At 41.0% G+C, this 13,169-nt stretch overlaps 1 protein-coding gene across 1 annotated transcript; it reads right to left on the bottom strand.

Annotated features, from left to right (window-relative positions):
• Positions 1-9,646: 9,646 nt before the first annotated feature.
• Positions 9,647-10,840, bottom strand: LOC133619854 (uncharacterized). The gene has a single exon (XM_061981127.2). The coding sequence runs from the start codon at positions 10,747-10,749 to the stop codon at positions 9,871-9,873; it is 879 nt and encodes a 292-aa protein (XP_061837111.2). The 5' UTR covers positions 10,750-10,840; the 3' UTR covers positions 9,647-9,870.
• Positions 10,841-13,169: the final 2,329 nt, after the last annotated feature.

Genomic DNA, 13,169 nt, shown 5'->3' with positions numbered 1-13,169 from the left:
TTTTTAGCCTTCATAAACTTTAGAAAGCAATGGCTGTAAGTAAATAAGTTGTTAAGTTGAAATATCGTCTAACTTTTAAGTGCATTGTGTGCAATATAGAGATTGTTTTTGTGACTTTAATAATAACCGCTGCTAGTGTATGTGAAATGGGAAGCGTGTTAATGTGCGTTTGTCGCCATCTAGTGGTTTTTATGTGGTACTTTAATCTACCCTGGGTTTTTTTTTAGATTAATTTGTACATATACATACTACATTTTTAAACCGTCTGGACCACAGATGCATTTTACAAAACCCAACAATCAACAAAGTTGGCACGTTAGGTAAATAAAAACAGAATATAATGATTTGCAAATACTTCTGAACCTATATTCAATCAATCAATCAATTTATTTATATAGCCCTCAATCACAAGTGTCTCAAAGGGCTGCACAAGCCACAACGACATCCTCGGTTTAGATCCCACATCAGGGCAAGGAAAAACTCAACCCAGTGGGATGACAATGAGAAACCTTAGAGGGGACCGCAGAGGATCATTAACTTAGAATTTAATGGCAGCAACAAATTGCAAAAAAAAGTCACAGGGGCATTTTTACCACTGTGTTACATGGCCTTTCCTTTTAACAACTGAGGGGACCAATTTTTGAAGCTTTTCAGGTGGAATTATTTCCCATTCTTGCTTGATGTACAGCTTAAGTTGTTCAACAGTCTACGTTGTGGTATTTTAGGCTTCATAATGCGCCACATTTTCAATGGCAGACAGGTCTGGACTACAGGCAGGCCAGTCTAGTACCCGCACTCTTTTACTATGAAGCCACACTCTTGTAACACATGGCTTGGCATTGTCTTGCTGAAATAAGCAGGGGCGTCTATGGCAACGTTGCTTGGCTGGCTCCAAAACCTGTATGTCCCTTTCAGCATTAATGGCGCCTTCACAGATGTGTACGTTACCCATGCCTTGGGCACTAATACACCCCCATACCATCACAGATGCTGGCTTTTGAACTTTGCATCTAGGAAAATCCGGAGGGTTCTTTTCTTCTTTGGTCCGGAGTCCACAACGTCCACAGTTTCCAAAAACAATGTGAAATGTGGACTCGTCAGACCACAGAACACTTTTTCACTTTGCATCAGTCCATCTTAGATGAGGTCGGGCCCAGCGAAGCCGGCAGCGCTTCTGGGTGTTGTTGATAAATGGCTTTGGCTTTGCATAGTAGAGTTTTAACTTGCACTTACAGATGTAGCGACAAAACTGTAGTTACAGTGGTTTTCTGAAGCGTTCCTGAGCCCATGTGGTGATATCCTTTATACACTGATGTCGGGTTTTGATGCAGTGAGGGATCGAAGGTCTATAATATCATCTTCCACTCATTTTGGACAACCAAACTACCATCCATCCATCCATTTTTTTTGTACCGCTTATTCCCTTTGGGGTGGCGGGGGGCGCTGGAGCCTATCTCAGCTACAATCGGGCGGAAGGCGGGGTACACCCTGGACAAGTCGCCACCTCATCCCAGGGCCAACACAGATAGACAGACAACATTCACTACCATTTTCCAGGAATTTCCAGAAATCTCGTTTTTTCCAAAGCCCTTTTTTTTGACCTCGTCCCAAAGTTTTCACAGTCCACATTTTTCAGCCAAATCCGACGATTCCACTATCAAAACATTCCTTTTAGTTGGGCTAACAAAAGTTCCTTTTTTCATATAAATTCCTGGTTTTCCAGGAATTCGGAAATGCAATTCTCAGCTTAAACTGTTACTGCGTTAACATTTTTCAACCGATTCAAAAAATTCCAACACAAACTCACTCATATCATTTATGACAGTTGTGCTAGGGTCAATATTTAAAAAAAATTCCTGGTTTTCCGAAATACCCAAATTTCCTACAAAATCCTATTCAAATGAACGGACATATTCAAAATTCTATTTTTTTTTTTACCCAATTTGGACCTTTCAACCCTCCACACACACTACTCTTCCGATATATCAAAGGCATGTTTTCCTTTTCACCAAATTCCCGGAATTCCTGGAATTCCTCACCATTGACAATGAATGGAAAATATACAAACTTTTGCATAGCCCACAGTTTTCATCCGATCGGAACCGTTCGAGTACCAAAACGTTTGGCTCAACCGGGAATTGTGAGCTCACGAAAACCTTTTTTTTTTTTTTTTTAAATACCCAGATTACCCAGAATTCCCGGTTTTCCGGGACACTTTTCCCATTGAAAATGAGCGGGCCATTTTTCAAACTTGCACAGTTCCCACTTTTTTCAACCGATTCAAACCATTCCACTTTTAACACCGTCCGCTCATCTTGGACAACCAAACTACCATTTTCCAGGAATTTCCAGAAATGTTTTTTCAACTCTTGCCCCAAAGTTTTCTCAGTTCTTCCACATTTTTCAGCCAAATCCGACCATTCCACCATCAAATCATTCCTCTTAGTTGGGCTAACAAAATTTCCTTTTTTCGTACAAATTCCAGGAATTCGGAAATACAATTCTCAGTTCAAACTGTTACTAAATCAACATTTTTCAACTGATTTGAAAAATTCCAACACCGACTCACTCATATCATTTAGGACAGTTGTGCTAGTATGAATATTTAAAAAAATTCCTGGTTTTCCGAAATACGCAAATTTCCAAGAACTTCTTACTCAAATGAACGAACATGTTAAAAATTCTCAAAATCCAAATCGTTTTTTTTAACCCGATTTGGACCTTTCAACCATCCACACACACTACTCTTCCCGAAATGTCGAAGGCAAAATATGTTTTCCCTTTCACCAAATTCCTGGAATTCCTGGAGTTTCTCACCATTGACAATGAATGGGCTACATACAAACTTTTGCATAGCTCACATTTCTCATCCGATTTGAAGCGTTCCACCATCATCACACTCCACTCACCCTGGACATTTAAACCAGCATGTTAGCCGCTTCCGAAAATTCCCCGATTACCCGGAAGTTCCAGGAATTTCCCCCCATTCACAAAAAATGGGCAATATACAAACTTTTCCCGATTTGGACCTTTCAACCACCCACACACACTACTCTTCCGAAATGTCGAAGGCAAAACATGTTTTCCCTTTCACCAAATTCCTGGAATTCCTGGAGTTTCTCACCATTGACAATGAATGGGCAATATACAAACTTTTGCATAGCTCACATTTCTCATCAGATTTGAAGCGTTCCACCATCATCACACTCCACTCACCCTGGACATTTAAACCAGCATGTTTGCCGCTTCCGAAAATTCCCTGATTACACGGAAGTTCCAGGAATTTCCCCCATTCACAAAAAATGGGCAATATACAAACTTTTCCCGATTTGGATCTTTCAACCATCCACACACACTACTCTTCCCGAAATGTCGAAGGCAAAACATGTTTTCCCTTTCACCAAATTCCTGGAATTCCTGGAGTTTCTCACCATTGACAATGAATGGGCAATATACAAACTTTTGCATAGCTCACATTTCTCATCAGATTTGAAGCGTTCCACCATCATCACACTCCACTCACCCTGGACATTTAAACCAGCATGTTTGCCGCTTCCGAAAATTCCCTGATTACACGGAAGTTCCAGGAATTTCCCCCATTCACAAAAAATGGGCAATATACAAACTTTTCCCGATTTGGATCTTTCAACCATCCACACACACTACTCTTCCCGAAATGTCGAAGGCAAAACATGTTTTCCCTTTCACCAAATTCCTGGAATTCCTGGAGTTTCTCACCATTGACAATGAATGGGCAATATACAAACTTTTGCATAGCTCACATTTCTCATCAGATTTGAAGCGTTCCACCATCATCACACTCCACTCACCCTGGACATTTAAACCAGCATGTTTGCCGCTTCCGAAAATTCCCTGATTACACGGAAGTTCCAGGAATTTCCCCCATTCACAAAAAATGGGCAATATACAAACTTTTCCCGATTTGGATCTTTCAACCATCCACACACACTACTCTTCCCGAAATGTCGAAGGCAAAACATGTTTTCCCTTTCACCAAATTCCTGGAATTCCTGGAGTTTCTCACCATTGACAATGAATGGGCAATATACAAACTTTTGCATAGCTCACATTTCTCATCAGATTTGAAGCGTTCCACCATCATCACACTCCACTCACCCTGGACATTTAAACCAGCATGTTTGCCACTTCCGAAAATTCCCTGATTACCCGTAAGTTCCAGGAATTTCCCCCATTCACAAAAAATGGGCAATATACAAACTTTTCCCGATTTGGACATTTAAACCATCCACACACACTACTCTTCCGAAATGTCGAAGGCAAAACATGTTTTCCCTTTCACCAAATTCCTGGAATTCCTGGAGTTTCTCACCATTGACAATGAATGGGCTATATACAAACGTTTGCATAGCTCACATTTCTCATCCGATTTGAAGCGTTCCACCATCATCACACTCCACTCACCCTGGACATTTAAACCAGCATGTTTGCCGCTTCCGAAAATTCCCTGATTACCCAGAAGTTCCAGGAATTACCTCCCATTCACAAAAAATGGGCAATATACAAACGTTTCCCGATTTGGACCTTTCAACCATCCACACACACTACACTTCGGATATATCGAAGGCAAAACATGTTTTCCCTTTCACCAAATTCCCGGAATTCCTGGAATTTCTCACCATTGACAATGAATAGGCAATATACACATTTCTGCATTGCCCTCATTTCTCATCCGATTTGAAGCGTTCCACCATCATCACACTCCACTCACCCTGGACATTTAAACCAGCATGTTAGCCGCTTCCGAAAATTCCCCGATTACCCGGAAGTTCCAGGAATTTCCCCCCATTCACAAAAAATGGGCACTATACAAACTTTTCCCGATTTGGACCTTTCAACCACCCACACACACTACTCTTCCGAAATGTCGAAGGCAAAACATGTTTTCCCTTTCACCAAATTCCTGGAGTTTCTCACCATTGACAATGAATGGGCAATATACAAACTTTTGCATAGCTCACATTTCTCATCAGATTTGAAGCGTTCCACCATCATCACACTCCACTCACCCTGGACATTTAAACCAGCATGTTTGCCGCTTCCGAAAATTCCCTGATTACACGGAAGTTCCAGGAATTTCCCCCATTCACAAAAAATGGGCAATATACAAACTTTTCCCGATTTGGATCTTTCAACCATCCACACACACTACTCTTCCCGAAATGTCGAAGGCAAAACATGTTTTCCCTTTCACCAAATTCCTGGAATTCCTGGAGTTTCTCACCATTGACAATGAATGGGCAATATACAAACTTTTGCATAGCTCACATTTCTCATCAGATTTGAAGCGTTCCACCATCATCACACTCCACTCACCCTGGACATTTAAACCAGCATGTTTGCCACTTCCGAAAATTCCCTGATTACCCGTAAGTTCCAGGAATTTCCCCCATTCACAAAAAATGGGCAATATACAAACTTTTCCCGATTTGGACATTTAAACCATCCACACACACTACTCTTCCGAAATGTCGAAGGCAAAACATGTTTTCCCTTTCACCAAATTCCTGGAATTCCTGGAGTTTCTCACCATTGACAATGAATGGGCTATATACAAACGTTTGCATAGCTCACATTTCTCATCCGATTTGAAGCGTTCCACCATCATCACACTCCACTCACCCTGGACATTTAAACCAGCATGTTTGCCGCTTCCGAAAATTCCCTGATTACCCAGAAGTTCCAGGAATTACCTCCCATTCACAAAAAATGGGCAATATACAAACGTTTCCCGATTTGGACCTTTCAACCATCCACACACACTACACTTCGGATATATCGAAGGCAAAACATGTTTTCCCTTTCACCAAATTCCCGGAATTCCTGGAATTTCTCACCATTGACAATGAATGGGCAATATACAAACTTTTGCATAGCTCACATTTCTCATCCGAATTGAAGCGTTCCACCATCATCACACTCCACTCACCCTGGACATTTAAACCAGCATGTTTGGCGCTTCCGAAAATTCCCTGATTGCCCGGAAGTTCCCCCCATTCACAGAAAATGGGCAATATACAAACTTTTCCCGATTTGGACCTTTCAACCATCCACACACACTACTCTTCGGATATATCGAAGGCAAAACATGTTTTCCCTTTCACCAAATTCCCGGAATTCCTGGAATTTCTCACTATTGACAATGAATGGGCAATATACACATTTCTGCATTGCCCACATTTCTCATCCGATTTGAAGTGTTCCACCATCATCACACTCCACTCACCCTGGACATTTAAACCAGCATGTTTGCCGCTTCCGAAAATTCCCTGATTACCCGGAAGTTCCAGGAATTTCCCCCATTCACAAAAAATGGGCAATATACAAACTTTTCCTGATTTGGACCTTTCAACCATCTACACACACTACTCTTCCGAAACGTCGAAGGCAAAACATGTTTTCCCCTTCACCAAATTCCTGGAATTCCTGGAGTTTCTCACCATTGACAATGAATGGGCAATATACAAACTTTTGCATAGCTCACATTTCTCATCCGATTTGAAGTGTTCCACCATCATCACACTCCACTCACCCTGGACATTTAAACCAGCATGTTTGCCGCTTCCGAAAATTCCCTGATTACCCGGAAGTTCCAGGAATTTCCCCCATTCACAAAAAATGGGCAATATACAAACTTTTCCTGATTTGGACCTTTCAACCATCCACACACACTACTCTTCCGAAATGTCGAAGGCAAAACATGCTTTCCCTTTCACCAAATTCCCGGAATTTCTCACCATTGACAATGAATGGGCAATATACAAACTTTTGCATAGCTCACATTTCTCATCAGATTTGAAGCGTTCCACCATCATCACACTCCACTCACTCTGGACATTTAAACCAGCATGTTTGCCGCTTCCGAAAATTCCCTGATTACCCGGAAGTTCCAGGAATTTCCCCCATTCACAAAGAATGGGCAATATAAAAACTTTTCCCGATTTGGACCTTTCAACCATCCACACACACTACTCTTCCCGAAATGTCGAAGGCAAAACATGTTTTCCCTTTCACCAAATTCCTGGAGTTTCTCACCATTGACAATGAATGGGCTATATACAAACTTTTGCATAGCTCACATTTCTCATCCGATTTGAACCGTTCCACCATCATCACACTCCACTCACCCTGGACATTTAAACCAGCATGTTTGCCGCTTCCGAAAATTCCCTGATTACCTGGAAGTTCCAGGAATTTCCCCAATTCACAAAAAATGGGCAATATACAAACTTTTCCCGATTTGGACCTTTCAACCACCCACACACACTACTCTTCGGATATATCGAAGGCAAAACATGTTTTCCCTTTCACCAAATTCCCGGAATTCCTAGAATTTCTCACCATTGACAATGAATAGGCAATATACACATTCATGCATTGCCCTCATTTCTCATCCGATTTGAAGCGTTCCACCATCATCACACTCCACTCACCCTGGACATTTAAACCAGCATGTTTGCCGCTTCCGAAAATTCCCTGATTACCCGGAAGTTCCAGGAATTTCCCCCCATTCACAAAAAATGGGCAATATACAAACTTTTCCCGATTTGGACCTTTCAACCATCCACACACACTACTCTTCGGATATATCGAAGACAAAACATGTTTTCCCTTTCACCAAATTCCCGGAATTCCTGGAATTTCTCACCATTGACAAAAAATGGGCAATATACAAACTTTTCCCGATTTGGACCTTTCAACTATCTACACACACTACTCTTCGGATATATCGAAGGCAAAACATGTTATCCCTTTCACCAAATTCCCGGAATTCCTGGAATTTCTCACCATTGACAATGAATGGGCAATATACACATTTCTGCATTGCCCACATTTCTCATCCGATTTGAAGCGTTCCACCATCATCACACTCCACTCACCCTGGACATTCAAGCCAGCATGTTTGCCGCTTCCGAAAATTCCCTGATTACCCGGAACTTCCAGGAGTTTTTTCCATTCACAATAAATGTGCAATATACAAACTTCTGCATATCCCACATTTGTCAACCGATTCGAACCGTTCCACCAACCACACACTCCACTCACCCTGGACATTAAAGCATTTCAGTTCCACTCTTGCGTATCTGCAATTATTGGGCATTCACACACAATTCTTGGCGGAATTTGCAAATGCTAATATTTGTGTGCTTTTGTTTCCAGCTTGCAAACATATTCTTTATTACAATCAATACATTAACAGTTGATTTAAGTTTGAACAAGAAAACTACTTACTAGTTTTTTTTAAATGTATTCTAATTAAAATTGAATATTTCATATTGTTCTTAAGTTTTTTTAATTATGGTATTATTTTCGACGACTAAACACATATTCACCCAAATTGTTACAACCCCCCCCCCCAAAAAAAATGCAACATCCATATATCTTTTGCAATATGAAAGAAAATAGTACAGAATGCGTTCAGGCCTTTTATTATAAAATAGAGCTGATTATTACAAAATGTTGCATTACTACATAATGAGGTGAAATATACTACATACTATAGTACATACTATACTACTCAGTGGCCTAGTGGTTAGAGTGTCCGCCCTGAGATCGGTTGGTTGTGAGTTCAAACCCCGGCCGAGTCATACCAAAGACTATAATAATGGGACCCATTACCTCCCTGCTTGGCACTCAGCATCAAGGGTTGGAATTGGGGTTTAAATCACCAAAAATGATTCCCGGGCGCGGCACTGCTGCTGCCCACTGCTCCCCTCACCTCCCAGGGGGTGATCAAGGGGATGGGTAAAATGCAGAGGACAAATTTCACCACACCTAGAGTGTGTGTGACAATCATTGGTACTTTATTATTTATTTATTTTTATTATTATTACATTGTGCAACATTATAAGGCCATATATGTTTTACCCAGTTCTGCATTTTATCACTTTAAAAAAAAAGAGAGAAAAGTTGCTGCTGTGTTAAACCAAATCTAACTAAACATTAAAACAAAACAATAACTTTACTTCATTAAAACTGCCGACATTAATTAAAAATGACAGCAAAATATTTGACTTGAACAGAAAGTTCACTGCAAATACTAAACTTGTATATCATATACAATGTTGTATCCACACACTATCACCGTATCGCACTGCACTCATTAACGTCCATTAAATATATGTACCGATGCACAAATAAGTCCAACATTTTTTTTCATGGATTAATGTTTAAATCATGTAGCATCCAGATGTAAAGTAATGATGCATACCTCAATACTTTTGTACGTCTACTCCTTGGGAGAGTAGAAGAAAGTGTGGTCGACTATATAGTTGCAAAAGTGTACTTTTGTTATGTTGAATCTTTTAAATCTGGTGAAAAGAATTTCTTCTTAACAGTGTATGCAAATCCATTCCATCGCATTCACATATTTTTTTATGTCTGGCTTGTATTACACCACGAAACCTCTAAAATATGCTCGCATCGGCACTGCTGAAGGTAAATAAAAATTAACCAAACAATAAAGGCTTGGCCATTAAAACAGATAAAATACTAAATCGAAAACAGTATCAGTGAAGCACAAAAAAACATTAAAACATACAAAATAGTGTTTATCTAACAGTGTGTCTATTTGTAGTATTCATTAAACAAATACCTTGATCAAAAGTACCTTTTGAGCATGTTTAGCAATACCACAATAATGATAATCATAATCATTTTGGTGACTATAACCGTGATGTAAAATGTTCATATCTTTACATCCCTATTGTATTCGGAAAACAAAATATTTTTACCACAAACTTAAAAGCTTGTTGTTTTTCTCCTGAGTTTTCATTTGTGTCTTACCATGTCTACATTAGGGAATAATATTTTACCATAAACTGTATATATTCATGTTTTTTCTTCTGTGTGTAGTTTCATGTGTTGAGTCAAAGTGCTGTTTTGGGAAAAACTTTTACCGCAATCTGAGCAATTGAATGGTTTTTCTCCCGTGTGCGTTCTCGTGTGTTGAGTCAAATTGCACTTTCGAGTAAAGCTTTTGCCACACACTGAACAAATAAACGGTTTTTCTCCTGTGTGTGTTCTCATGTGTTCGGTCAAGTGGCTCTTTTGTATAAAGCTTTTGCCACAAACTGAACAAATAAATGGTTTTTCACCTGTGTGTGTTCTCATGTGTTCCGTCACGTGGCTCTTATTAGTGCATCTTTTGCCACAAACTGAACAAATAAATGGTCTTTCTCCTGTGTGCGTTCTCATGTGTTGAGTCAAATGGGCCTTCAGAGAAAAGCTTTTACTACAAACTGAACAATTAAATGGTTTTTCCCCTTTGTGTGTTCTAATGTGTTGAGTTAAATTGCCCCTGTAAGTGAAACTTTTACCACAAACTGAACACATAAACGGTTTTTCGCCTGTGTGTGTTCTCATGTGTTCAGTTAAATGGCTCTTTTTAGCACATCTTGTACCACAAACTGAGCAGTCCAAACTTTTTTTTCTGGCCTTTTTTGTAGAGCATTCAGAGTGTTTGTTGTCAGTGTGAGTCCTCATGTCACCTTCACGGTCTGTATCGCTGCTCAAAGTTTCTTCAACCTCGTCTTCAGCCTCGCTATCTGATAGTGGAGCTAAGAGGTTGTCTAGTTGTGGTTTCTCCTCATCATCTTCAGTCTTCACAGAGACAATAGTCAGTGGCAACTTGGTGAGATCACCTTCCTGCGGCCCTAAAAGGCACTCACCCTCCTGAGTGATCCAAATTTCCTCCTCTTCCTCTTTCATCTGGGGGTAAAGTGAAATCTCCTGCTTCAAAGTGGAACTCCCCCCCTGTGGCTGAGAGGGAAAATCTTCTTGGTGACCAATCAGCTGCTGGATTTCTGAGGAACACAAACAAACTTTAGTTCAGACATCAAACATCTGTTTTGATGCACATTCGGACACTACACTCCAGGGATGTAACTTGACAAAATAAAATTGCTGCACGCTGCCGTGTTTACAAGATGGAGGACGGCATGGAGATAGTGGATGTTGCAATCCACCCCAGCCTGTCTGATCGCTCACTTATCAAACTCATTGTCCTTCGACTTTTCATTTTGTGTGTTCTTTGTCTTGGTTGTCTCGCCGGTTGTCTGCCTCGCTTCTGGCAATCAGACTCCCAATGTGACATTTTATTTCATTTTGTCTTTTAAAAAAACGAGGTAGCTCAGAACTGTTTTTGTCTGTAAGGGAAGCTACATGTGGCTATCACGTCCACAAGGTACGTGCTAGCTTTATTTATTACCGTACTTTTCGTACCATAAGGCGCACCGGATTATAAGGCGCACTGCTGATGAGCGGGTCAATTCAGGTCTATTTTCATACATAAAGCGCACCGGATTATAAACCACATTAAAGGGGTCATATTAGGATTTTTTTTCTAAATATAAAAGACTTCCTTGTAGTCTACATAACATGTAATGGTGGTTCTTTGGTCAAAATGTTGCACGGATGATGTTTTACACATCATCTTCAAGTCGCTTTCTGACAGTCGCTTCAGGATGCGCCGTTTTGTGGGCGGTCTTATTTATGTGGCTCACCTTCGACAGCGTCTTCTCCTCGTCATCTTTGTTGTAGCGGTGTAGCGTGCAAGGACGGGTGTGGAAGAAGTGTCAAAAGACGGAGCTAACTGTTTTAATGACATTCACACTTTACTTCAATCAATAACGGCGCAGCATCTCCTCATCCGTGGCTCACTCGTGCAACAACAACGGCGTAAACTTGTCCCATGAAAAACCGTCCGACATAACTAAAGTTCCTTGGGTGAATTACATAAACTCACTACACCGGTGTGTTTTAAAGGGGAACATTATCACCAGACCTATGTAAGCGTCAATATATACCTTGATATTGCAGAAAAAAAGACCATATATTTTTTTAACCGATTTCCGAACTCTAAATGGGTGAATTTTGGCGAATTAAACGCCTTTCTATTATTCGCTCCCGGAGCGATGACGTCACAACGTGACGTCACATCGGGAAGCAATCCGCCATTTTCTCAAACACCGAGTCAAATCAGCTCTGTTATTTTCCGTTTTTTCGACTGTTTTCCGTACCTTGGAGACATCATGCCTCGTCGGTGTGTTGTCGGAGGGTGTAACAACACCAACAGGGACGGATTCAAGTTGCACCAGTGGCCCAAAGATGCCAAAGTGGCAAGAAATTGGACGTTTGTTCCGCACACTTTACCGACGAAAGCTATGCTACGACAGAGATGGCAAGAATGTGTGGATATCCTGCGACACTCAAAGCAGATGCATTTCCAACGATAAAGTCAAAGAAATCTGCCGCCAGACCCCCATTGAATCTGCCGGAGTGTGTGAGCATTCAGGGACAAAGGACCTCGGTAGCACGGCAAGCAATGGCGGCAGTTTGTTCCCGCAGACGAGCGAGCTAAACCCCCTGGATGTCTTGGCTCACACCGTCCCTTATGCCACCGAAGCTGATCAAGAGAAGAATATCGACCCTAGCTTCCCTGGCCTGCTGACATCAACTCCAAAACTGGACAGATCAGCTTTCAGGAAAAGAGAGCGGATGAGGGTATGTCTACAGAATATATTAATTGATGAAAATTGGGCTGTCTGCACTCTCAAAGTGCATGTTGTTGCCAAATGTATTTCATATGCTGTAAACCTAGTTCATAGTTGTTAGTTTCCTTTAATGCCAAACAAACACATACCAATCGTTGGTTAGAAGGCGATCGCCGAATTCGTCCTCGCTTTCTCCCGTGTCGCTGGCTGTCGTGTCGTTTTCGTCGGTTTCGCTTGCTACCCGGACGCAGCTTTATTGTGACACTAGCATCAGCAGCACTGCTAGGTGCTAAACATACAAACTAACAATAACAAACCATAATAAAACAAACACTTACTGTAATATTTCCACCCTCGCTGGGATGTCGACTCACATAATTCCATTTAGATAAAGATTCAATCGCAATCCTCAGGAAGGGTTACAAAAAAGTTCTTCCATTATGCGACATTCGGGGTCTTTTTGGCCACCTCGGGAACGTGAAAGTCGACCAGTCTGTCGGTCCATGGCTATATTTGTCTACTAGCAGGTGAGGGATGCATTAATTATAATCAAGAATTCACTTTTAGCAAGTTTGAGACGAAGCAGCAGCAGCCGCCGGCTCAGTGTGTCAACAATAGCAACGTATGCTATCAATG

The sequence above is a fragment of the Nerophis lumbriciformis genome, linkage group LG20 (assembly GCF_033978685.3).
Source record: "Nerophis lumbriciformis linkage group LG20, RoL_Nlum_v2.1, whole genome shotgun sequence".
Taxonomy (NCBI): Eukaryota; Metazoa; Chordata; class Actinopteri; order Syngnathiformes; family Syngnathidae; genus Nerophis; species Nerophis lumbriciformis.
The sequence above is the reverse complement of the archived record's forward strand: the minus strand, read 5'-3'. Positions and strand labels throughout refer to the sequence as shown.